Source organism: Hoplias malabaricus, chromosome 7 (genome assembly GCF_029633855.1).
Source record: "Hoplias malabaricus isolate fHopMal1 chromosome 7, fHopMal1.hap1, whole genome shotgun sequence".
NCBI classification, from domain to species: Eukaryota; Metazoa; Chordata; class Actinopteri; order Characiformes; family Erythrinidae; genus Hoplias; species Hoplias malabaricus.
In genome coordinates this window covers 14,728,563-14,755,283 of record NC_089806.1, presented here as the reverse complement: position 1 = coordinate 14,755,283, position 26,721 = coordinate 14,728,563, and the positions used below count along the sequence as shown (strand labels likewise).

Here is a 26,721-nt window from a genome sequence, read left to right as displayed (position 1 = left end):
CTTTGGCTTTTTAGTGTTTTGTTGTGAACGAATGGTCACTTCTTCTAACATTATAGCTACATATTAAGCGTATTTTTTTATTGTTGATGTTGAACGTTGTGGAGTATAACCCCTTTGGTGAGCTTTGTTCGGGTGTAGCTTGTTTGTTTGCTCCAGGAGCGAACAGTAGACTAACAGCCCCAAATGTGCTTATTACTCAAAGATTATTCCAGAACAAAGTCAGACAGGGGTCAGAAATACATTATTAACATGTGAAGGACACTGGGGTCTGCACAATGGGGGAGAGAGGTTCTGGTTGTTATTCTCAATCTGGCGGGAATTTGCTGAGCAGGAATGCATTGTTTGGTTTAGGGAGTGTCCTGCTAAATGGGCAAGTTTATTAAACTTTTCCACTACATACACGTTTATGCACATGACTGGATCATTGCTAGTTTATTTAGATTATTACTAGTGACACAAATCATTGTTATATGCTGTTACACGGTCATGCCCTTTACTTCCGTACATCTCTGCGTATAAATGTTGACATGTAAAAGTACATAAACGTGCAAATGTGCGCGGGGTCCCCTACATTTAATATCCTATGTCCGTGATTCGGCAGTCGATTTATTTTATTGCCGTGGCATTAGAACGCGTTTTGTTACTAGTTCATTCGTTAGCTCCCTTAAACGTGTTTTTATATGTAGTGGAAATTGCTGACACAGATATGCAATGCCAATAAAGTGTACGTTGTTTTCTTATCTTTATCACTTGACTGTTAAATATATTAACTGATAAATTAAGCACATTTCCCGCCTTTGTGGTTCACAAACCGTATGCAAAAAGCGTCTGTTCCTCAGGGAGATAATCTAGTGTCATGCGTGATGGTACTGTCTTTTGGTGTCTAAATAGGTTTATATGCATAAAGACGTGTTATTCTTTTTAAAGTTTTAATTTATATTTTTGCCAAAGCGCGCCTTTTTTTTCTCCCACAAGCGAAAAAAAGCCGGTCACAAATTTAGAGAACTCCCCGCGTTTTAAATTTCCCGCAATCCTTGAGTGACGTTTTCAGCAGTTTTAGTTTGATTGGCTGCAGACAAAAAAACCGGCTAAACTCTGATTGGCTGAGCATATAGCGCCAAGATCCAAATAAAAAGGGCTGCAGAAAGAGAGGGTTTTTTATTTAGCTTCTCAACTTCGCTGGATGCTTTTGCTCTTTCTTCCTTTTTTTAATTAAGCTTTTGTTTTTTATTTACGATTTTATTTCTTCTTATTCTTCCTTTTTCTTCTTTTACCGCAAGATATTTTATTTCTCTGTACTTTAACTCCTATAAGAACTGAAAATGCTGTCTACTCGCTCCCCTCTCAAAGCCAAGAATGAGAACTTCGTTTCTACGAAGCTGGACGGCATGTCTCTGGTTGATAAAGAAAACACGGTAAGTGTGCTACTGTGTGCTGTGGTAATGTCTGTTGAAGTCTTAAACTAAATTCTGCACGTTTAACGTAAGTTAGCTCCGTTGATAAGTTGAGAGGAGGCGGGAAAATGATGTTTAATATTGAAGTATCTCTTTAAATTAAGAAATGAGTGTTAACAAATCACTGTCTGTATTTTTAGCCGCCGAGTCTGAGCACGAGTAGGATTCTGGCTTCAAAAACGGCGCGTAAAATCTTCAGTGACTCTGAGGTAAGTGTCAAGCTAAAGCTGCTAAGTCGTTCAGTAGCTGCTTTAATTTTACCTAACGCCGTTGACTTGTGTATATAATTCGTGCTACTGTTTATTCTGAATTGCCGCCAGTTATCTGTGTAAACTATTAATATGGTTAAATAAAAAAGGTAAAGCTAAAGTGTTTACCTAAAGTGATCAAACATGTAAGGGTTAGTAATTTAATGTGGCTGTATCTCAAATGTGTCTAGTTTCTTTACAGTGCGTAGAGGCGCTGTTTTGTTAAGGTTTTATGATGTGCCCAACGTAGGGTGGAGGAGAAAAGTGTTTCTAACCCCACCCTAACGTTACCAAAGCTGCAGGAAACTTAACCAAAACTACTGACCTCTGTTGGCGGTAAATGGCTAGCTATAGCTAAGTAGTTAGCCTATTGTGTCATGTTAAAACACACACTTGCACAACAGCCAAAGAAATACAAAACCCTTAGTATTTATATGAACAAAACGATATAATTCTGATGATGGCAATTGTTTTAGTCAAATATGCTTAATTATGAGCTATACTTAAAAACTGGGAGCATCCAAGTTTAAAAAACAATTTAACCTACAGATCAATATATTAGAATCATTGAGCCATGATTACAGTAAGTGAAACTTTGTGTAAGTGACCTGAGTTTCTAGGTTTTGCTGACTTTAGGACATTTGTGAAGAAGTTTGCATGTTTTAAGTCTCTTTCTCTCTCCCCTTTTCTCTTTTAAAGGAGCGACCCAAACCAAAGATTGAAAAAGTGGAGGACGAGCCCCTTCTGAAGGACAACCCACGCCGGTTTGTCATTTTCCCCATTCAATACCATGACATCTGGCAGATGTACAAGAAGGCTGAAGCATCTTTCTGGACAGCTGAAGAGGTATGCATGCATGTCTTGGTATTAAAACTTGTCTGAGATGGGTGTTATTCAGTTGATTCCCGATTTTAAGAAGTGTTCGTGTTCTAGAATCACTAGTATACCCTGCCAGATACAAATATCCAGCTGCAGGTAAAGTGATACTATAAGCCTAGAGAATATTACAACTGGCACTGAATGCACATTACTGTCCAGGCTAGAAATCACTGTCATTTTTCACCCAGTCAATTAAAATAGATGTTCTTTACAGCCATAACTTCTGTGCTTCAGAAAGCTCATTTCTTGTTTTATAATTTTTATTCTTAACTGAGCCATTTTCAAGCCACTTTCTGTTCCTGTAGGTTGATCTGTCCAAAGACCTTCAGCATTGGGACTCTCTGAAAGACGAGGAGCGATATTTCATCTCTCATGTGTTGGCGTTCTTTGCTGCAAGTGATGGCATTGTTAATGAGAATTTGGTGAGTTGAAAACCTATCTTCCGTTTACCTAAATACATTGCAATTTAAAACAATTTGATTCTCATTCCATGTCATGTTTTCAACACTAGGTGGAGCGCTTCATGCAGGAAGTTCAAGTGACTGAGGCACGTTGTTTCTATGGCTTCCAAATTGCCATGGAGAACATTCACTCTGAGATGTACAGCCTTCTTATTGACACGTATATCAAAGATCCCAAAGAGAGGTGAGTTGAGCATTTTAAGTTTGCTTGGAGGGCAATGATGAGAAGCGCAGGGGTACGGACCTCAGCTGATGATGGGAGCTGAGTGTTGGTGTTATTCCAGATCAGTAGGCATGTGGTCAACTGCCTGGCTGACACCAACATGAAACAGTCGCTTTACTGAGCCCTGTGAAAACTTTAAGGTCTTAATGATCTGCAGACATCCTTGCAGTCAACTAAACACATACTTCATTCTTGCAGGGAGTACCTTTTCAATGCTATTGAGACTCTTCCATGTGTGAAGAAGAAGGCTGACTGGGCCCTCAACTGGATTGGGAACAAAGATGCTAAATATGGTAAGTTTAAACTTCCTTTTGCATTACAGCAAGATTTTGTAATGTCTTTTAAGTATTAAATAGGATCAATGATGCAATACCAATCACTAGAAGACAGTACATATAAAGTGCAGCTCCCACGTCATGTTTTCTATGGCAAATATCTGAGTTTGAAAATGGAATGTGGACCAATCTGATTATTACATTGATTTATTATTTTAAATAAAAATTCTGCTGTTCATTGTCTACATAATATGATCTATAACTAACATCAGCCTGAACAGATCACTCTCCTAAACTGAGTGATAGGACAATGCTTCAGGTGCTGACCTGAAGGAAATGTCTGTTTCATACAAATCACGATTGTTGAAATGAAGGAATGGGACTGGGTTGTTCGGCTGTATATTCTCCCTTTATTTTATTCCAGATTAACTTTTTAAAAACAAATATTAAAAACTAAAATATTGTGAACAGATTTTCACACTAGGTGCAAATTTCACGTCAAAGCAAGATCTCCAGAGAGGACTAGACGAGCACAACTATGAATTTAGTATTTCAATATTTATTATTCCATATTTACAGTTTCGTTCAGCTGTTTGAAATATGAGGAAGGCTGTTTAGGCAGGTGTATTTAAATGTGGTAGAATGGTCTGGCTCCTGTCTCTGATAATAAATTTGACAACATGGTAAATTTTGGCTTAATTTCTGTAGAACCGAAGGGAATGGAAGCATACCATCAGTGTTTTTATAATCATTCTGTAACACATTTACTTCTGTCTGCAGGTGAGAGAGTGGTGGCCTTTGCTGCTGTGGAGGGAATATTTTTCTCTGGATCTTTTGCAGCCATCTTCTGGCTGAAGAAGAGGGGTCTTATGCCTGGCCTTACTTTCTCCAATGAGCTCATTAGCAGAGATGAGGTAACATCATCAAATATTAAAACAAGCAGGTATTCTTACAATGGTGCATGTATGGTGTTTAACAGTTTGTTTGGCTTTCAGGGTCTTCACTGTGACTTTGCCTGTTTAATGTTCAAGCACTTGGTCAACAAGCCCTCAGAAATGACAGTCAAGAAAATTATTACGAATGCAGTTGAAATTGAACAGGTATTTATTATCTGTATTTATCAGAAGTTTTGAGGGTTGTGCTTCTGAGAAGAGATTTCTAAATACAAACTTGCTTTTTATAGGAGTTCCTGACGCAGGCTTTGCCAGTTAAGCTCATTGGCATGAACTGTGATTTGATGAAGCAGTACATTGAATTTGTGGCTGACAGGCTGATGCTGGAGTTGGGCTTCAACAAGGTGTGTATGTTGTAAATGTGTTAGGAACAGCACTTTAAGTTGAGTGGTTATTGCCTGTAGTTTTGCATGTATTTTAATGACACTTTTGGTGGTTCTTTTGTAGATCTACAGAGTAGAGAACCCTTTTGATTTCATGGAGAACATTTCCTTGGAAGGGAAGACCAACTTTTTTGAGAAGCGAGTGGGAGAGTATCAGAGGATGGGGGTCATGTCGGGACCCACAGACAACACCTTCAGGCTCGATGCTGACTTCTAAACTTGAATGTAGAGTGAATGGACACTTGTAAATCTAAAACTTGAAGAGGTGTTTGTCTAAACTACCTCCATAGTTCATCCCCAATGATGACACACATCAGGGCTTTGAAATGGGCACTAACAAATCTTCAAGTGCATGTGGGGTTTATTAACTTGTAATATTCAAATCCAAAATGCAGTAAATCTTGTGGTGTTTTTTTCCCTCCCCTTTCCCCCTTCTCTGCAATTGGTGCGCCTGTTATTTATAGCTTGTAAAAACTGCCTTTCATGCTTTTAAATACTGCTTTTCTGAGTTCTTAACAGTACTTGTAATTGATTATTTTTGTATTTAACCCCCTCCCCCCTCAGTGTAAATAAATTTTTTGTTAAAGTGGTGGTTAAAGGGTGTTTTTTATTAAAGCTGCAAGGGATATAACCTTTTAATTTAGATGTTAATTCTTTTTAAAAACTTTATTCTTCAGCACATTTAAAAGGCTGCAGAGGCAATAGGTTACATAACGTGTTTCAAAGGGATCATTTCAGACTGAAACCTGCATTAGAAGCACAGAACCGTCTTTTCCCTTGCATTTTAAACTGCAGGGTTTAATAAATGGTAGCATGTTACAGCAGGAATGGATAACTCCTGTAGATCTCACAAATTGTTATTGTATGTGAAAAGGGAGGCTAGAGGTATCCAGTTGGTACACAACTGTAACAGAACAGATAGAAAACATGGAAACTTGTACAGCACCCTGTATTTATAGCTATAGTTATCTGGAGCACTCAGCGTAGGTTAAGGCAGCCAGCCAACATCCCCTGTTTGGGTTCCAAAAAATTACAGATGGCAATGTGGACTTTCTCAGCCACACAGTCAAAGTTTATGGCTGATTAATTTAGTATTTTTATGTAGTTAAATTTACTGGCTAATAAGAAAATCTGATATGTGGCAGTGCCTGTTCAGTCTTGTGTTATCACAAATGGTAAGTTTGATATAAGGCTGAATGCGTTGAATAGTTAAAATTCCAAGAGGAAATGTTGAAAATAGATGATTAAATCGATATATTCATACACCGCTTTGTGAAAGTGCTCAGTTCTAGAGACGCCTACTTTATAACAATTTTTCCAACAGGGATAGGAGCGATATATGTAAAATGTATGTCTCTTACACTCAAATGTGCTAAAAAGGGTACTTGTGATGCCATAGAAAAACCACTCCAAGTTTCATAAAAATGTTTAAGAGATGTAAGCGTTTTTAAAGTCCTTCACTTGATCTGAAAGTGGTTTACTCATTTAAATGTTATAAGCAAAAATTGTGGCATCTTGCAAAAGCATTTTAGAGAGCAACTTCACCACTTTATTACTTAAAATGTACAAATATACCCATGTATTTGACATGTTTACAATTTTTTTTTTTTTTTCCAGAGTGGAAACTTCCAGGGCAATATAAGGTGAAATGACATCAAAACCCAAGTTTTTGCTGTTATCAACAATACAAATAATCAGGAAAGTTTGGTAATTCAGTGGTCACCGTGGATACTAACTAATGGCTATGGGATGTTGTGACCCCTGGTTTCTATCACCATGTCTTTGAAGAAACCACAGTATTTTAAAACGAATTAATTTTTACTTTTTGACTTTACACTCTGATTTTGTGTTCATCGTAATTATGTTAAACATTTGACTAGTTGGTTTAATCCCCCTCGTATAGCTCTACTGTAATAACACAACATGGATAGAAACAATGGCTGGTGGTGTGGCATGGGCATTATTAAGACGAATATCTATGTGGATATTCCTGATTAGCATGCCTGTCAACATAATGCCAACCTGAAGTGTAGGCTGCTAGCAGCAGCTGCTTTAGCCACACTGACACATAACAGATGGTGTTAATGTACGACATGACATGAGATAGCAATCAGTCAAAATCCCCAGGAAACATCTGGAAATAATCCAATGTAGTGACAGGTCATTTTGCTGCATCAGCAGCTACACTACTACTTTATCCACTCTTATTTGAAAATGTTTAGACTAAATTTTGGAACATTGCTGTGAGGATTTCATTGAACACAGCCAAGGGAGTATTAGCAAGATCAGGTACCGATAAATATTCTGGACAAATATTTCTGGATCCAAAAGCCACTAAAACTCACCTCAGATTAATTGCATGCTGTAAACACAGAGAACAGTGCTGGGGGCTGTTGAGAACTAACTCTATCACGACTGTTCTAGAGCATCCCCTTTCACTTCCTGTTTTTCAATGAAGATTCTGCACGCTATCTGCACATATTTCACAGTATATACATACAACATCAATATATCTCTGACACAAAAATCACAGACGACTGATATCTGACACTGTCTGACTCTGGAGTGATCCTCGGGACAGAAGTTTAAACTAGCCCACAGACTCAGCAATAACTTGTATTTTCGCTGTTTGGTGCGAATGTCTCATTCCCTCACCATCCCAGCTTAGACCAAAGGCATAAACAGGTTGGTCAACAAACCATTGCATCTAACAATGTGTTGTTTAAAGAGGAAAAAAAGAGAGAAAACATTTGCTACTAACAGCTGCCCCACTGTAGATTAGAGTCTACTGGAGCAGGAAGAGCAGCTGTGAAGCCAGTCCAGCACCTCTCTGTTCCCTTTTAAGGACATAGGTCCCCCGAAAAGCACTAGTGTTGGCTATCTGTTTCATCTGACCCACTCTTGTTTAGAACAAAAGCTTATATTTATAGCTAACCATTTAGCAGAAATAACTGTATGATACAATGTTATTTGCAGTGCTAAAATATGTGCAAGACAGTGAAATATTTTGTTTTCAGACATTTTGCAATATATAATAAAAATGAATACATGCAAATGTGTATTTCTTAATCTATTTAATAAAAGTCAAAAAAACTATTCAAAAGCTCATACTCTGTAGGACAAGTCGAATTTTCTTCACTACAAATTTGATCACTTTTGTTAAAAGCTCAAAATAAAACAGTGTTATCAAAGGTTGTTATACAGTCAACATGTCTAGTAGTTCTTTTATCAGATGCTCCTATTTTTTCTGTTCCTTGCAGCTTTTTGTTGGGGAACAGGAGTTCCACCAGGTTTTCAAACTTACTGCATAATTAAATGAAGAATGTGTTTCAGACCTGATGTTGGATTTGACATGTTTTATTGTAGAAAATGCTGCAGACTGTGATTTCTCTTCTGTGATGGCGACAGAAACCAGGGGTCAAAACATCTACAGTTTTATAATTATATTATTTACTGTCTAAAATACATTTTTATGTACAACTAAAAGAGGGGATGGTGGTCTGAAAGGAAAAACTTGAAATCTGAAATAAATGCATTAGGTTTCTTTGACAAAGCAGAATTAATATGTTAATAATAATGACAACAAAACCAGAGAGCTGTCAAAAAATCTATGGAATATAACCTTCAGTGAACAGATGATAGAAAATATGCTAATCTGACACTGGAAAAGCTAGGTGTCCTTGAACAGAAACCTTATAGGAGGGTAATTGTTGAAGGCAGGAGCTGTTAAGGTGAGCGCTTGTTTCAGGATGTCACCATGCCTTTATCACAGAAACTACAAGCATACATTTTTTCAGAGAAGCCATGTTAGAAATTGGCCCAGTGTCTACCACAGTGCTGTAAATAACAGGCCCTGTTCACAGCTATTCTGAGCTGCCATTATCAGCCTGAGTACAAGAGAGTTCAAGGGAATCCTCCAGGATTGTGCACACTAACTAACTATGTGCTTGGTGTGAAAATGTTCTAAAAATATCTTCTCTAACCCAGAGGATTGGCCTTGGTGCAACTCAGAAATGCTCACATATAATCCGAGTATGGAACAGGTCTATTGAATAACTCGGATCATTTTAAATAGCACTGGCTGAGGGCACAACTGTCCCAAATGAAGTGATGAGAGACAAAAAAGTAATGGATGTTCAGCATTTACTGGAGAAACTGGTCTGATGGAAGACAATTCGATCAAATCGATAATCTAGGTCATAGACATATGAACACAGATGATGGTAACATTATGATCTTTCATTAGTTTGATAAATGACATTACATATTAAGAATAATGTCTGCGCTTAAAATGTGAACCAACAACTATAAATATTTCGGTTTTTGAAATGCTGGCCTTATATATTACCTCTTATTATTTCTGAATGCATTGTTTTTAAATAAACCATCAGAAAATAATAGGAATCCCCTGGTATGACGATTAGAATAGGCCAACATCCAAACAAAGCCAAAAAATGCTTAGTCTTCTGATCGGGCTCAGTGAGGTTGACGAATAAGGGCCTGGAGCTGAGTGGTCAGTGTTGAGGACTTGCGCTAATGGCCGTCTGGGGACACCTGTTATTCACAATGACCCTAAAAGGAGACGCCTGAGCCAATCAGAGTGCTGCAGCTACAAACCATCCAGAGAGCAGTTGTGGAGGAGGGACAGAGAGCCTCATCCATAATGCCCCCTCACCCGCCTAAACCCCACCTCAGCTGTCTGTTTTGGGCCCCATCAAGCATACCACTCACTGACCAACTGACACAGACAGGATTGCGCAGCAAAGACTGGAGGCCCCTCAACTGGTCCCTTAACTAGACTTTCTCAATCCATCTAAAGTTACAGTTAACGGCCTCCCCTTCCTCAGAAGCCCTCCGGACCGCCAGAGCGCCAGCGTATCCAAGCCTGAATGGAATAGTGACTGTAATACTTCCCAGATCACTTTATGAGACGTGTGATTACGTTACATCTCCACTGGCCCCAGTGCAATATGCAAAGTCAGAAACTCCCACCTCGTGCTCTTCATAACACAAATAATACACTGCCATGACTGTTCACATACTCAGCAGAGTGTACACTGTTGTAAATCACTTTAGAAGAGCACTTTGAAGTACTGCATTATTTTGCAAATTCAGAATTTTAGAATAATTTGTAGTGCACTGTAAATCTTGTACATTTTTATGAAAAAATACTGAATGTAGTAACGTTAACACATTTTAAACCTAAAGCAGTGTTTAACTGAGCTCCTTCTGTTTGAGAACAAAGGAAAAACTTGACTCTAACCAGTGCCATGTATGTAAATCACCAGATCCATCTATTTATTTGTTTATTTATATATTTAAGTGAATGTAAGAAATAAATAATGTGAAGTATACATGGGGATTTTTAGTATAATTTAAAATGTGAAATCACAGGCTTTATATTTATCTGTGAACAAAACAGAATACAGGTCCCCAGTGCTTATTTCTTGCTTCAGGAAGAGCCATCTGTCACCCAAGGAAACTCATTCCATTTTATGGCATTCTGAAAATCTAGGATGGATTCACTTGCTACTGGGTCATTTTTTAGTAGTTCTTATTTGGTCCTGTGTGAATTCCTAAGCCCGCCCCTAGCCCCCTGCATCTGGACGGCCGTCATATTTAAGCGGCATCCCTAACACTCTCCCTTTGTCCCAGTGGAATCTCCAGTATTGCGGCACAACTTGGTAAGTCTCTTCTACTGACTTTTAAATGGACTTCTACCTACAGGGAAAAGGGAGAGGAACAGGGCTTTGTGTTTGGATACAGAACTGAATGTATATGGGATGTGTTCCCTCAGTGATCAACTTCTCTTTTGAGCTCTCTGTACTCTTTTAAAAGAAGGTGCAAAAAAGTTTCTTTGGAATATTGCTTTAGAAGAACCAATAAGGGATACCCAAAGGCTTTTTCAGTGGTTTCAGGTGGTCCAATTGTACTTAAAGGAGATGTTAATAGGATTTTAAATGAAGATGTTTTTAAAGCTTGGGAAAATGTTATGTAATATAAAGATTCATACATTTTTTAAATCATCCATTGAAGCTAAGTGCTGTTTCAAAACATTTATTGATCAGATACACTAAAGCCTGGAAGTATAATTACATGAGAAATTGGTCTTTTATCAGAAGCCAACAGTAGAAAGATTGTCAGGTGCACATTTCCTCTCTCTACAAGGAGAAAAGTGAAATGATAGGTTGTTCTTATTTGAATAGTAGCTCTGCAAATATGTAAAACCTAAATATGCAATCACCGACTTGTACTCGTAAACTGGATTCTTGTTTGGATCTGCCAGAAGTATCTCTGTTGAGGATTTAAGTGAAGGAATTTATCAATGGCAGCAGTAGTACAGCACAAGAGTTACTATGTGTGGACAGCTGGGCCAGGAGCCTGCTGTCACTTGTCAAGCGACAAACTCCTTCAGCTGTGAAATAACTTCAGATAGGGGGCTCAGTGGGGGAATTACAGGAGCTGATGCCAAAAATAGCATCCTGCTCTAGAGGACTGTGCTATGCCCCTTTTTGGCTTTATTGTACTGGACAGGTCATATCTCACTGCATACAGTGAATTCTACAGTAGACCACCATTGTGATGACCTCCTGGACAATGGCAGATGTTTATGGTGTAGTCCTAACTACATTTTTTAATAGTCTACATCATTCACATTGTATGATTAATTCAAGTAATTTCTGCATTATAATTATGTATAGCCAAATTTAGGAAAGAAAAAGCTAGTTACAGTTACAGATTTTCCTTGTTGTACACAGTTCCCTAAAAGCAGAATGAAATTGTTATCTTCTAACTTTTAAGACCATCCCAGAAAAGACCAATCATGTGTGACGACGATGAGACCACCGCCCTTGTGTGCGACAATGGCTCTGGCTTGGTCAAGGCTGGATTTGCCGGTGATGATGCCCCCCGTGCTGTCTTCCCCTCCATTGTTGGAAGGCCCCGTCACCAGGTAGGCAAATTCACTTTGGACAAGTTTACTCAATGTACTCAATGAAGGAGCTTCACTGACTCCAAATTAAATGGTGAAATTTGGGTACAAGTTTACCTGTATGATGTATCAATCAAAGTGCGCCACGATTTTCTGATGGATAAAATTTCCCCAACAGGGCGTGATGGTGGGTATGGGTCAGAAGGACAGCTACGTCGGAGATGAGGCCCAGAGCAAGAGAGGTATCCTGACCTTGAAGTACCCCATTGAGCATGGCATCATCACCAACTGGGACGATATGGAGAAGGTAGTGATGACCCAGAAACATTCAAAACAACAATATTTTAACATCATATATATGTTGTATAATGTGGCATCATAGGAAAGGCTTCAAACAATGTGCAAATTAAACCTTAATGGCAGTGGATCAATCAAAGCATTGTGATAGTTGCTTATGCAATTTTTTGATCTTCATTTTGACCCAGATCTGGCACCACACCTTCTACAATGAGCTGCGTGTGGCTCCCGAAGAGCACCCCACCCTGCTCACTGAGGCCCCCCTCAACCCCAAGGCCAACAGAGAAAAGATGACCCAGGTAAGCAATTACTACCAGGGTATGCTACACTAAAAGCAAATATATTGTGATACTTGAACTTTATTACACAATGCACAAAATGTATCATTACATTTAGTACATGAAAAAGCTGGAAAAGACAAAACAACAGAAAAAAGAGCACTGTCATATTAAAGTAGGCTATAAAGAGAAACAGTACAGAATCCAGAAGTAACATAATTTAATAATTGGGGAATAAATGAAATAAATTATCAAAATAATAATAAAAAAAGAATGAATAAGACTTCTAGTCAGTCCATTAGCAGCTACAATATACTAGTTGTTGGTTGTTATTTTACAGACATTTAAAAATTGGTCTAAAGCAGTTATAGTCCCTACTGCTATTTTTCTAGTTTTCTGGATGTACTGAAAATCCAATAATATACGCATGAATTAATAATATACAGTGCTTACAAGCATTATTACCACCCTTTATACTATCATTAATGTTAACTGACTTATGTCTTTTAGATCATGTTTGAGACCTTCAACGTCCCTGCCATGTATGTGGCCATCCAGGCTGTGCTGTCCCTGTACGCCTCCGGTCGTACCACTGGTCAGTATTCTTCAAAACTTTGCAAATTTTCCTTAACTAAACTATTTTGTAAAAATTGTTTTTTATTTTGTTTGTCACTATGCCAAATTTACACTCTCCTGTGCCACTGATTCATAGGTATTGTGCTCGACTCTGGTGATGGTGTGACCCACAACGTCCCTATCTATGAGGGTTACGCTCTCCCCCATGCCATCATGCGTCTGGATCTGGCTGGCCGTGACCTGACTGACTACCTGATGAAGATCCTTACTGAGCGTGGCTACTCCTTCGTGACCACTGGTGAGTACAGAGCAGAGTGGCAGGCCTTTCCAGAATCCATATAACTATTCAGACTAAAGACGTACTGTACATGAGTAGGTCATCTGTTTGTAAACATGGCTACCCACACTTCAGTCTTACCACAATAGTCTAGAGTGTGATTTTGAATTGGAAAACTTCGGATGATGCATATTGGAGGTGGGTAGAATATTTAAAAAAATTGAATGGATACATTTGGATGGGCTGTTTCTGGCAAATGCAGAAGGAAGGCATATAGCAGACATTACTGCTAGAATGTCATGCCTCTATTAAAAGGCATTTCTTTACAGCTGTGGAGGATATCTCCAAAGTTGTAGAACAGATTTGCAAGTTACAGTGAAGAACACAGATGGATTAAATCTCATAAATACTAGAAAATAAAGAAATAATTATGAATAATGTCAAATCAGATAAGCTTGGGGATGCAATTCTGCACTATAGAATAATATATGACATGACATATATGACAAGACACGAGACTTGGGTACTTTACATGTGTACTTTATTTGATGCATCTATATGATGTTTTAGTCAAACCTAGTTGAATAGAAAAATATATTCCATGTGCAGACCTTGTATAGTGACATGCTGAAATTTGCCATCTACAGCTGAGCGTGAGATTGTGCGAGACATCAAGGAGAAACTGTGTTATGTGGCTCTGGACTTTGAGAATGAGATGGCCACCGCTGCCTCTTCCTCCTCCCTGGAGAAGTCCTACGAGCTGCCCGATGGCCAGGTCATCACCATTGGCAATGAACGTTTCCGCTGCCCTGAGACCCTCTTCCAGCCCTCTTTCATTGGTACGTCCTTTCTAACCAAAATACATACTTTGTCACAACGTGTGCCCTGCTGTTGGCCTAAACAGTCACAAGTCTGACACAGCACACCTCAGATGTAGTATATCACTTATGATTTTGCCTGTTGCCCTGTCCTCACAGGTATGGAGTCTGCTGGTATCCATGAGACCGCTTACAACAGCATCATGAAATGTGACATTGACATCCGCAAGGATCTGTACGCCAACAACGTCCTTTCTGGTGGCACGACTATGTACCCTGGTATTGCTGACCGTATGCAGAAGGAGATCACTGCTCTGGCCCCCAGCACCATGAAGATCAAGGTAAGAATACAGATGAATGAAGGCACACTTTCAGAAGAGCAGTGTGAATCCTGCACCACTTCTGTGTATTTTCTAATTATTTGTCTTCTCTCTAGATCATTGCTCCCCCTGAGCGTAAATACTCCGTCTGGATCGGTGGCTCCATCCTGGCTTCCCTATCTACCTTCCAGCAGATGTGGATCAGCAAGCAGGAGTATGATGAGGCAGGTCCCTCCATTGTCCACAGGAAGTGCTTCTAAACATCCAATCCAACCAAACCAGCTACTTTTCTGTCTGCATTTGTACCGTTCTGTTTACTGTATATACATGTACTGTTGTAATAAAATAGATTTCCTGTAACAGAAATCAGGTGTCTCCTCATATTTAGTTTAAAAGAAAGCAAAAAAATACAATGTATAATAAATATGTATAAAGGTCAAGAAACATTTTTACATAAAATTGTAATTTGGAGAAAAAAAATCTTTGTGTATCAGAGCTGTGATTTCAGATACTGCTTACATTTAACAGTTTGGAGTAATATTTCTCACTGTGTAATATGAGTATCTGCTGTCGAATAAGGTACATCATTAGCACTTATTGCATGCATTGTGGTATTGTTTGAGTGCACTGATAAACCACTACAAAAATGGCAGAACCCCAGAATAGTGCACTATATAGTGAATAGGGCACTTTTTCAGACACAGCTTGTAGTTTGCCACGGAGCCCCTAAAGGGACTTGGTGGAAAAATAAAAAAGAATATTGATTTTGCGTTCCCTCGCAAACACATTAGCCAATGTTTTATGATACACAATTGTCTTTGGGGCTCAGTCAACACATCAGGACACTGCAGTTTCCAGGGAAATCCAGCCACTTGAAACAGATATTATATATGTATTTATTTATCTCTACTAACACACAGTGTAGTTGCCAGTGTGAATCGTTCATACATCCGTAAGGAACTGTTTTGAGCAGCAAGGTTATATACGTTCGGTAGCATCCTGAAAGTGCTAGTCAGAATGCCGTAGTTCCACGTGTCACCATACTAACAGCTGTATGAGACGTAGGCGGCTTTGTGAGAGAAAGAAAAAGTGTGGACTGGGGTAGAGGTCAAGCTTAAATTAAAACCTTTACCAAGCATTTCCCTCGCAAAAATACGGTCATTCAGTAACAAGATGGAGGGTGTAAGGCAGTGGCTCAACACAGAGATCTCAGGGCACATTGCGGACTGATTTTTACAGACTCCTGGAGCTAGCGAACCGGTCGCTACACCATGCATTTCGTTTTATCTGGGAATTCTGGTTTGTTTTTTTAAAGCTGCAGTAAAAATAGAATACCATTTTCTTCCAGAACAGACTTTTACACACATTACTCCAATACACTACCAATAGCTACACATTTATTCAGGTGTTCACTCTCCATTCTCTTCCACTGTTTGGAAACTGAGTTCATTGTCTGTATCTCTGTACTGTTCACGTAACCTTTGTCCATGCGCTTGCACTTTAAATTCTCTCATCCTTATTTAATAGCCATTAACAAAACAGCAACAAACGTTTCAGCTTGCGCTCCCCAATAACATATCCAGGTTTTCTACTGAGAAGAGATGCTATGTCTTTATATTTCAGTTCAATATCAAAGTAAAATTCTACAAGCTGCTCTATTGTTCACCTGACACGCACAGCAAGCACATAATTTACAGCAAGCACGGTACTACGGAGCCCACAAAGTATTTGTGTGGGAAAGCAATTGTGTTTGCGAGGGAACACAAAACTATTTGCGATGGAACGCAAATAATTGCGAAGGAATCCATTATCTTTGCGAAGGAAAGCAAAATCAATAGTCTTTTTTTATTTTTCCCCCAGTCTATTTAGGGGCTCCGTTGTTTGCTAACCACATTTCACTCCAAATTCAGACCATACAATAAAGCAGTGGAAACAGTCATAATACAATTACAGTTTACAGTTGTGGAAAATTATCAGTTTGCCAGGCAACTCTAAAAAGGCACTCAATGCCATTCTCCTATACAAAAAACAGCTGTCGTGTTTTCTGTAGGGCCCATGGCTCTTTGTTTTGTTTTGTTCCAGTCTCCCTTGTCTCCTCCTTAGCCCCTCCTTGGTTTGTAGCTCCATCCTCTCATCAGTGTTTCCTCTTGTGATTGTTGTTCCCAGGTGTTTTGTATTGTCTAGGGCAGGGGTCGGCAACCTTTACCACTTAAAGGGCCATTTGGACCCGTTTCACACAGTAAAGAAAACACTGGGAGCCACAAAATCCTTTGAAATTTTACATGAAATAACACGGCATATAACAGGTTATTTTTGCCTTTGTGCTATGTATAAACAAACCATACTGTGTTACATTTATGAAATCAATGAACGACTGCAGAAAAATGAAATAACATTTCTGCATGCAACAAAACGTTTTTAACTCCGAAAAAAAGACGTTGGGTTGACGGTTAAGTAAAATACTCAATGTCTATTTGAGTCCTTGTAGTAATGGGGGAAAAAACGCTGAACTTAAATTATACACTGGCAGCAAACAAAAATGCTGTCCTCTGTCTGCGTGCCGTCATCTGTCAAAAAGTTCAAGAAACCGCACACTGGCGGGTGTCGCACATTAGAAGTTGTGACGTGTATTAAGAGCGACAAAATATTTTAAATATTAAAATATTTTAGATGTTACAAGATCGCCATAATTTTCATAGAATTACATTTTGAAAATGAACGAACTAAAATAAAATACATTTTAATTAAATACTCAGTAATTATTTTCAAAAGCTGAGCCGCATCAGAGGGATCAAAGAGCCGCGGGTTGCCGACTCCTGCTCTACACCCTATACCCTTCACCCTATACTCCACACCCTACACCCTTCACCCTAAACCCTACTCCCTATACCCTACTTCCTATACTCTACACCCTATACCCTTCAGCCTAAACCATACTTCCTATAGCTAATAAAATGGTTGTCTATAGATCTGCGTGTCCTCACTGTGTGTTCAGGAGGCAGGAGCCTGTGCTTCATGTTTTATATCTGATCATATCACAGGCCTTGTTTGGGACACATACACACAGGTGTTAAGGGAGGAAGAAATTTTTCTACCTCAATTTTTTCAGGAGTCATTCATTCACTCAGTCAATTCATTTATCTTCTGTAACCAGTTCACCCTGAATAAAAGGCAGGAACACACTCAGGACAGGGCCTCAGTACATCACACACTCACCTTGTTACACACACACACACACATTTGTGAACAATGTCACACAGCCAATCCAAAAACCTGTGTGTGTGTGTGTTTAAACTGTGGGAGGAACCAGGAGCACCTGGAGGAAACCCACACAGACACAGGGAGAATCCACTGCACTCTTCACAGACAGTGACCAGAGGACAGGATCCCACCCAGGACCCCGAGACCCTGGAATGTGGGGGGCCCTGTTTAATATAATGAAGTAAATAAATAAATTCATTCATTAATGAGGAAGAAGACATATACAGGCAGTCTCTAAGATTTTAAAGGTCATCTTTCAGGTGGAAACTTTGTTGTTTTTAAGGTGGACGTCTTAATAAAATTGCTCCAAAAAGCACAAGCAACCTGAGTTGGCATAGGACCATGTGAAGTTTCGTGGCTGTAAATATATTCACATATACTGATAAATACACTTAAATATACTCAGATAAATCTAAATATACTCACATATTCTTTTACATACACTTAAATATACTCAGATAAATCTAAATATATTCACATATACTGATAAATACACTTAAATATACTCAGAACAATTTAAAGTCATAGCCATTAAGCCACATTTAAGCTAATGTGGCAAGGATGCTAGCAATACTAGGGTGACCAGACGTCCTCTTTTACCCGGGCATGTCCTCTTTTTTAGACTTAAAAAATGTCCGGGCGGAATTTCATAAACGTCCTGGATTTTGTTTTTCTAGAGCTTACATAGAATTTCGAGAAGCGTTTCGTTCACAAACTAGTCCCGCCCTCCCCTACTCCGTTTGGTTCGCTTGAGTGAGAAGGGGGCGTGGTGAAGTAGCCTAAAATCTTCTGATTGGACGGTCTGACTGTAGAGCTACAGTTATTGGTGGATAACCTTCTCTGTAAACATTTAATTGGTCAGTCTGCACGTCAGTAGTCATTGTTTACGTCAGGCAAAGCTCCTGTACCTACTCTCATCTCGAGCAGCTATGCCGAAACGTAAATGTAAGTTCTCGGATTAATTAAAACAGAAATTCCCATGTTTTGTGCAGCAAATAAAAGTGTAAAGGACCCAAAAGCACACATAGGTTCAGCTAAGCATTCACGCCCCCCCACCATTATCAAACTCATTATCCAAAATTTTAAATGAGTTTGTAGTATAAATTAGTTCAATGCAAATATATGTGCAGCGAATATGCCAGTTTTATGTAGTTTAACATTTTCAAAAGACTTCTTCGAATTTAATTTTCTTCTCAGCTAACGTTTTCCCTCTCAGTGATAGAGTAATGTAGCGGTGTCGGTTACTCCACCTGATTGCAGGCCATATATATAAATCCTGGCAATGTCGTATTACAGCCTTGGAAGCGAGTTACAGACTCGTGTCTAAACATCGCTTTCTACAGCACAGAGTAATGAGATTACTCCATTCTGTTTCAGATACAGCCACGATCGGTGACAGCTTCCTTTACCGGAGGCAGCTGCCTGTCGGTCGTGTCTGCTGTCTGTCTCTCCAGATGCCAGTTATAGATGAAACCCCCTCTCCAGTTGTTAAATACGCATTATCACTGCGCTTACAACAGCAAATATCTCGTATGTCTGACACGTAAATTGCAAACTGAAGCGTATCATTCTATTATTATTCGTATGGAATCGATTCTGAATCTTGGGAGTCGACTCAATTTCAAAATGTGTAGGTTCTGAGAATCGATTCTTTCTGGAATCCACTCGCTGCTCTAGATGAACCTTGCTGGAGGATCAGCATCCAGTGATCGCCAGCCTCTTCCAGAATCACAACACGAGGTAAGCTTATTTATTCACTTGATTAGAGCGAACTATGTTTTTGTTTGTTTGTATTTTGTCTTTCAAAAAGGAGATTTAAAGGTGGTGTAGGCGAATTGATGTCGAATAGCTGTGTGTGTGTGTGTGTGTGTGTGTAGCAGTTCCTCTATCCTCTGATGGTGATGGCGTAGGTGGATGTGAGGATGGATGTCGCGATATATTTGCCCTGAAACGGCGGAAAAAACATCTGATTTTATCAATCCGCTTCTATTTTATTTACAGCGTTAAAAATGGCGATAAACATGCTTCAGTACTTGGTGTTTTGTTCTCCACAAAGTCCAGTGTTTACGAAGCTGAGCTTGGCTTCTTATTTTAATATTCGTTCCCTATCTAGCGCTGTTCTGTTCAGTAGCAGTGGACATTATGTTAATGCATCACGCTGCCCCATGTCAGTTTATAAGGAAAATTACATATTTACTTTTTAAAATGGCCTGTTTACCTTTTCATTATCTGTTATTTGCAGTGTAAACATAGATAATGTGCATGTAAAAATCTACAGGGTCTCACCATTCATTATTCAACTTATACACACAAAATCCGGCTACAGATTTACACAACATATTTCTTTTTAAATCATTAAAAAAATGTTCCCAACATTAGCACTAATAAATGCTTCATCTTTATCGCTACACCCAGGCCACTAGGTGTAAGTATAAGGACCTTTTTAAAACCTGAAGTGGACTCATTTTAGAAAACAGCTGGATGTTATTTTAAATTCTGCACGACATTTTACTACTCTGTATTTGAGTTCTTTTCCCAGTGTTCAGTTCCACATTTAATGCTTGATGCATTTTTTGGTGAAAAGATGTTGGCATCTGATATGGATTGTCCACACCTTCGTTGTGCAGCAAAATAGCAGACCCTCTTTTAAAATCTAGGAAAAATTTGCCATGCAAAAAAATAGGTGTCTGTTCTTGAGTGCATAAGAATTTAACCTTAATGTTATCCCTCTCTCAGCAGGGAGCCAGTGGTGCACTCCTGCCCTGGTCCTCAGGATGTTGTCTTCAGTCTGTCTGGGTCTGCTGGTGAGTCTGATTGCGATGGTGTTTGGCCGTAGTGCACGTACGGCTGACCAGGTCTCAGAGGCTGACATCCAGCGGCTCCTGCACGGCGTCATGGAGGAACTGGGGATTGCTCGGCCACGGGTCGAATACCCGGCACATCAGGCCACTAATATAGTGGGTCCTCTCAGCATTCAGGGTAAAGAACAACAGTTTTGGTAAAGACCAATAATATAGAACAGCAAACTGAATGTAAATGAGATTAATATATATACACTCACACACACACAAAAACACACTGTTTTGCATAATAACACTGCAACAACAAATATTAACAAATTAGATTATATAATTATATGATATGTTTTGCCAGTAATGCTGAAATAAGGCACAATTGAAAACAAAAACATTTTGTCTACTCTTTTTGCGTTCATGCATCCCATGTAGTGAAATAACTATGGGTTTGTGTTTTGTGGCATTAATCTCTTCAAATGCCTGGTTCCTATCATTTCTGTAAACTATTCTGACTTCAAGAACACATTCAGTCACTATGAATTACTTTTTATACATCATAATATTTGAGCTAGGGAGAAAGAATATCTTTATAATTCTCTACTAATTACTGTTGTGGAACGTCCAGTGTATTTTTACACTGTATTTTATTTATAATATATATTTATGTCCACTAGGTGGTGCTCACGAGGGGCTCCAGCATCTTGGACCATACGGGAACATCCCCAACATAGTGGCAGAGCTGACTGGGGATAATGTCCCAAAAGACTTCAGTGAAGACCATGGCTATCCTGACCCCCCCAATCCCTGCCCTCTGGGCAAAACTGGTACAGATTATTCCAGAGACACCAGCTTGATATACCTTGTTATATCTTGACAGTTGTCATTCTGTGATTAATTTATAAAATAATATAGAGTTGTTATTATATTTATTGTGTTTCATCTAGTTTCTTCATTGAAGTGTCTGGTTCAACCAATGTTAGTCAGATTATTTCATTAGACTCTATTATTCTGATATAATATTAAGTTCTGCTCTGAAAAAAGGGGATATATTTGTGCCCCTAGTTGCCGATGGCTGTTTGGAGAATTCACCGGACACAGCTGAGTTCAGTCGTGAGTTTCAAAAGCATCAGCACCTTTTCGACCCAGAGCATGATTACCCCACACTGGCCAAATGGGTGAGTTTTTGTAGGTGAACAGGTTTGCCATCTCAGGTATGACTGCTTTATTATACATCAGCAGAGAAAAAGAATATATGACCGGAGCTGAGCTTTCATCACACTTTAAAAATGTTATTTTCTCTCTTTCTTTCTTTTTTTTTTTGGACGTTTCATTTAAGATGACAGTGTCCAGATCAAAAACTAAAGTGAATGTATACGTATACGGATAAATGAACATTTTCATATTGTGAAAAGTTCTAAAATTTGACGTGAAATGCGAATAACACAAAATAATTTCTCTTCATTTTTTTTGTCACAGAATAAGGAAATGTTGTACCAAAAACTGAAGGGAGGACCAAAGAGAAGAAAAAGGGTGTGTTGAGCTTTAAGTGCACTTATGTGCCAGAATGTGGGATGTGAACTACAAGAGAGCTTGTGGTTATCTAATGTCAGGAAAAGACTTTTTAAGTACATTCTCTCTGTCTTTTGTTTCAGAGCACCAACCCATATCTAATGGGACAGAGGCTGGACAATGTAGTGGCCAAGAAGTCTGTACCACATTTCCCAGAGGAGGAAGAAATGGAAACGGCTACAAGCAATGTCATGCCATAAAATTTGTTTTTCATGTCTGCAACGCCACAGTGTAACTAGTATTTTTATCAGTGTTACATCATAATTAGATCAACTTTAATTGTCAGACTAGAGGGGAATGATGACTGTCCTTAACTGTTCCCTATCGCAGATTTTAAGAAAGTTCAATAAAATCTATATGTTCATGTGCATGTCTATGGGGTGTGGCTTTTTTTCAGGACTGTAACTCACTGGTTTTCTCAGATTTCAGTTGGGGAATTAATTGACTTTCCAAACATTCTTGCAGTAAGATATTCTGCTTTGCTGACAGTTTTGTTCCTGTCTATAATGTGCCTCAATTGCACAATAATTTAAATTATAAATAATATTTCTCTTGGGAAAACAAATCATTTCAAGACTTGGGCTGCTTTGGTTTATTATGCCCAGGGCAGAAGGTTCATGCATTCAGAGCAGGGCCATATACTGCCAGCCACTTCCTCCAGTTTCTGTGTTTTGGGAAATGTACCCACAAAACGATAACTTTAAGCCTCTCAAATCCCCCATGGTCCTTTATAGTGTGTGTTGAGGGGCGTGGTGGGTTGCCACCCTCCTGCCCCTTCCACTTAAATGTAGAGAGGGTGTCCCACGTACTCTTGTCAAGCTCTGGATTTTGAATCAGGTTGTCTTCCCATTCGCGTGCATTTATTTTTCAAAGCAAACCCAGCTTATCAGGGATTTCACTTAAAAACATCTGGCAGTTCGCAAGGTAAGTACCATCTCAGCCTGTGATAACGGAGACGCTAATGTTAGTGTTCAGTGTTTTTAACTACACAGCTTTGTTCAAAGCGGAACAACACGAGGGAGCTCTAAACACTGTTAGCGCTGATATGAAGCTAAAATATAACGTTACTCTATTAAGGAGAGGGCGTAGAGTACAGATATTCTCCAGTATAAAAACCGATAAGGAGTTTCCACCTGCAGAATGTGTGTAACGGTCCCTGAACGCCCAATTGTCGCTTTGTTGGCACTTGATTTGCTGAGAACGACGGACAACGTACATTTTGTCATCGTGGGGATGTTATGCTAGACCCCTTTAAGAAAAGGACGTTTCATGCAGCTTTTTAGATAAACATCAATAACCCAAACACAATATTTCCATTTGGTGCTGAGGTACAGTTTCGAGGGAGGAACGGGCACAGCTAATAACCCCGTAAACGACCCCACAAAGGCAGGAATACAAACCGCGTGTGACGTTAGGACTGGTCAGTTTTAGCAGTAGGTGAATACTTAATAGAACTATTTTATTTATTATAGGTTTTCAAATAAAATAAGGTATATATTAGAATTTCGTTGCAGACACAGTGATGTCACAGTAATTCACTTTCGATGATCGTGACAATGACTTTAGTGTAATTTTTACCATACAACCACCACTAAGAACATGGCTTTTATTTTTTTAATTAATTTTATTTAATAAGTGAAAATAAATATTTATAAATGGTTTATTATTAATATGGTAATACTTATATTACTTATAGGAATATCTGTTATATATAAAATAAGGGTCCTACTAAATACTAATTGTTTTGTTCTTCCTTTGAAATTTGTGTAATTTAATTGTAGTAATAAATAATATAGCAAAGAATATAGCAGTAAAAAAAAAAAAAAAAAAAAAAAAATTTAAACACCCTCCAGTGAAAATCAAGTGTTGAAACTTAATATCTTTGTGTTGGAAGATGTATTATATGTGAAATAAGTGGTCTGTACAATGACTAATATTTTCCACTTTTAAACTCCAATATTCTCAAACAGGCAAATTCAGACAGCCAGGGTTTATTACATCATTACCTAAGTAAACAATCCTGTCAGACTCTGGGGTGGGATTTTCCAGATGCAGGTGACCAGTGTCATTTGGTATATATATATTTTTATATCCATACACTGATGTATGGAGATGAGGGGTGTAGTTACTGACTAAAGAGGGGCTTTATGTCTTTTCTTTCATATGAAATGCTTAATTATTATAATTATGATTATAAATATTATTATCATTATTAAGTCAGCTTTCTCCTCTTATAGGCATGGCTAGTTGTCCTGTCCCAGTGGTCCTGGCTGCTGTGTATCTGCTCTTCTGTCCACTGAGCTGCTCTGATTCTGTGGGTTTTCATGGCTCATTTTCTCACTCAAACAAGCCTCCAGCTCTGGGGTGGTCTCCGGTGACCTCAGGATCCTCAGGTGTCTGGTCTCCGGTGGTTTCTGGATCCTCAGACGGCAGCAGTAGCAGTGCTCCAATGGCGGATGAGCCGTTGGACTCAAGCCATGAGGCGCTGCATGTGACGGAACGGCATTACTTGAAGCGTGACTGGTGTAAGACACAGCCGCTGAAGCTGGCGCTGCGTGAGGAGGGTTGTCTACCGCGCACTGTCATGAACAGCTTCTGTTACGGACAGTGTAACTCCTTCTATATCCCACGACATGAGCTTCATGAGCAAGGAGCCTTCCAGTCCTGCTCCTTCTGTAAACCCAAGACCTTCACCATGGTCACCTACACCCTGCTGTGTCCAGGTCAGATCCCCCGCACACGCAGGAAACGAGTTCTCCGTGTCAAACAGTGCCGCTGCACCTCCATAGACCTCGACTGACCAACCCTTCAAGCTTGACTTCAGGCCCAAAAAACAGGCCTCAGCTCTCACTAAGGCCAAGGATGGATTCTCTAAAGCACTGGCTCCCAACACTGGTTCTGGAGTGTCTTCTGTCCTGACCATTGTGGAGTTCTCACTGCTCCTAATTCATCTGATCCAAATAATGAGCTAAATAACATGCCCTGTTAGACCATACGGACCCTTCCACACTGTGTACTGATGGCTTCAGGCCTGAAAAACAGAACTGTTTCTCTAAAGGACCTCGCACTTTCCTCGGTCACAATCATTGTGTTTATTAACAACTCGTCCTGTGTTGTCTAAATGTTATGGAGAAATTTATGGGCCCTGAGCAAATGAAGTTCTTGTGCCACCTAATTTACTCAAGGTGTTTTAAATGTCTCAAACATGAGGGCCCTGGGGATTCTCTTCCATTAGTCCCACATCTTTGATAATTATGCTTCAATAAAGTTAAAGTAACACTATATCCAACAGGAATGCAAAATACACTTATATCTACACAGAAATGCACAGCAATGGTTATCTGATGATATCTGGTTCCCACAGTTTATGTGAACTTTTGGGACAAGAAAGAGGAGGGAATTACACCTATTTTCAAACTTTCTACCTAATGTAAAAATTAATTCAGTGCTTTCATATGAAATTCTCTGATTTCTCTATGTATTGTATAAATATAAAAGTATTTTTTAGTACATGTACGCATGGTGTCAGGCAAAATGCTTTTTGAGATATACCACTGGTTTACCATTATCAAAATGACTGAAATAAATGGTAGAATCCCTGGTTATTTTAAACAAATAAAATAAAAACATGTTTAGGTTTGCAGTGCGGAATTAGCACCCCACGCTTTCACCACCACCACCAGTGTAAATGAGTCTACATTTTTGTCTGGAAAAGCTAATGGAATAAAGCTCTTCTCTCCAAGTTGGCTGGGGAATTGAAAACCAAATTTAAGGGTTCTATAAAAGTGAGTTTCATGGCAATTAGGACTAATTACAGGATCATAGGAATTACAGGAATGTTTATACTTTAATAAAAGATATGTGCAGCCTATACCAATGATTTCAGACTACGCTACACACCTGTTTAACACATTTTGGTTCAGGTTCTGTGTTGTTTTTAACACAGCGTGTTGGAAATATTTTTTACTCAAAGGCAATGCTTACAATGTCTGCCACTGTAATTTTAAGCAGGCTCTGCTTCTTTACCTTGGTTCACACAGACTCATTTAGCCTGTGTCTGAGTGTAACACTGATGTTTAATACATGTAAATGTTTTGTATGTCATTCAGCGAAAAAGCATATCACTGTCCACCATGTGGACATAACGTTTTCTGATTGCACAGCTTTGTGAAAGGTTGTTTCTTGCATAGTATAAAATTGTGTACATAGTGTATTTCAATGATTTTGAACAATCAAAAGGTACCTTAATCTTCGATATAGAGATATTTATTGCATTAAGTCTTGCTTTTTTATGTACAAAAGGAAAATTTATGTACTGAAGCAGACTTGTCAAGTACTCCCAACATCTTTGAAATAAAATGGAAATTGACATGTCAGTTCAAAGCATGTCATCCTTTAAAGCAATGCAGGCGTAAGGGAATTTTATATTCAAGAGTTTACTGTATGTACTGTATCTCGGGAAAATGACACTATGTTGTGGCATGTATTTCAGTGTTGTAAATGTATTAATAATTTCAAAACTATATTTTGAACATACAAAATAAAGAGTAATATCTCTCTTGTAATTAGTAATCTGTTATTCCTGAAGATCCAGTTTAAGACTGAATTTAACATAAAATCATACAAAGATTTTCTGAACATACACAGATGAAACAGAAGATAATGTTTACTATATGTATTATTTAACAAGACAATCCAGCCATTTATGTATTAATATAGGCCA

General features: G+C 38.8%; 4 protein-coding genes and 1 non-coding gene across 7 annotated transcripts; all 5 read left to right on the top strand.

Moving 5' to 3' along the window:
- The first annotated feature begins 1,166 nt into the window (after window positions 1-1,166).
- LOC136701954 (ribonucleoside-diphosphate reductase subunit M2) lies at window positions 1,167-5,465 on the top strand. Its single transcript, XM_066676755.1, has 10 exons — window positions 1,167-1,415; window positions 1,595-1,663; window positions 2,402-2,548; window positions 2,887-3,003; window positions 3,093-3,226; window positions 3,464-3,558; window positions 4,321-4,454; window positions 4,536-4,640; window positions 4,724-4,837; window positions 4,941-5,465. Exons 1-10 carry the CDS (start codon window positions 1,323-1,325, stop codon window positions 5,091-5,093), a joined length of 1,161 nt encoding a protein of 386 aa, XP_066532852.1. The 5' UTR covers window positions 1,167-1,322; the 3' UTR covers window positions 5,094-5,465.
- Window positions 3,255-3,391, top strand: LOC136702874 (small nucleolar RNA SNORD94). The gene has a single exon (XR_010803979.1). It is a non-coding gene; the product is annotated as a small nucleolar RNA SNORD94 (small nucleolar RNA).
- A 1,981-nt stretch (window positions 5,466-7,446) lies between the features above and the next one.
- actc1a (actin alpha cardiac muscle 1a) lies at window positions 7,447-14,653 on the top strand. Of its 2 annotated transcripts, none has more exons than XM_066676457.1 (9): window positions 7,447-7,561; window positions 11,678-11,828; window positions 11,986-12,114; window positions 12,293-12,403; window positions 12,893-12,977; window positions 13,095-13,256; window positions 13,883-14,074; window positions 14,213-14,394; window positions 14,490-14,653. In XM_066676457.1, exons 2-9 carry the CDS (start codon window positions 11,700-11,702, stop codon window positions 14,631-14,633), a joined length of 1,134 nt encoding a protein of 377 aa, XP_066532554.1. In that variant the 5' UTR covers window positions 7,447-7,561; window positions 11,678-11,699; the 3' UTR covers window positions 14,634-14,653. The 2 variants fall into 2 exon arrangements, with proteins under 2 accessions (XP_066532554.1, XP_066532553.1); XM_066676456.1 differs by lacking the exon at window positions 7,447-7,561 and adding an exon at window positions 10,533-10,560.
- Window positions 14,654-19,231: 4,578 nt separating this feature from the next.
- Window positions 19,232-22,363, top strand: LOC136702461 (neuroendocrine protein 7B2). Of its 2 annotated transcripts, none has more exons than XM_066677528.1 (6): window positions 19,232-19,374; window positions 20,371-20,613; window positions 21,104-21,253; window positions 21,492-21,604; window positions 21,906-21,959; window positions 22,082-22,363. In XM_066677528.1, exons 2-6 carry the CDS (start codon window positions 20,409-20,411, stop codon window positions 22,196-22,198), a joined length of 639 nt encoding a protein of 212 aa, XP_066533625.1. In that variant the 5' UTR covers window positions 19,232-19,374; window positions 20,371-20,408; the 3' UTR covers window positions 22,199-22,363. The 2 variants fall into 2 exon arrangements, with proteins under 2 accessions (XP_066533625.1, XP_066533626.1); XM_066677529.1 differs by having other exon boundaries at window positions 19,276-19,374; window positions 20,374-20,613.
- A 445-nt stretch (window positions 22,364-22,808) lies between these two features.
- Window positions 22,809-26,683, top strand: grem1a (gremlin 1a, DAN family BMP antagonist). Its single transcript, XM_066676762.1, has 2 exons — window positions 22,809-22,922; window positions 24,236-26,683. Exon 2 carries the CDS (start codon window positions 24,238-24,240, stop codon window positions 24,796-24,798), a length of 561 nt encoding a protein of 186 aa, XP_066532859.1. The 5' UTR covers window positions 22,809-22,922; window positions 24,236-24,237; the 3' UTR covers window positions 24,799-26,683.
- The last annotated feature ends 38 nt before the right edge of the window (window positions 26,684-26,721 follow it).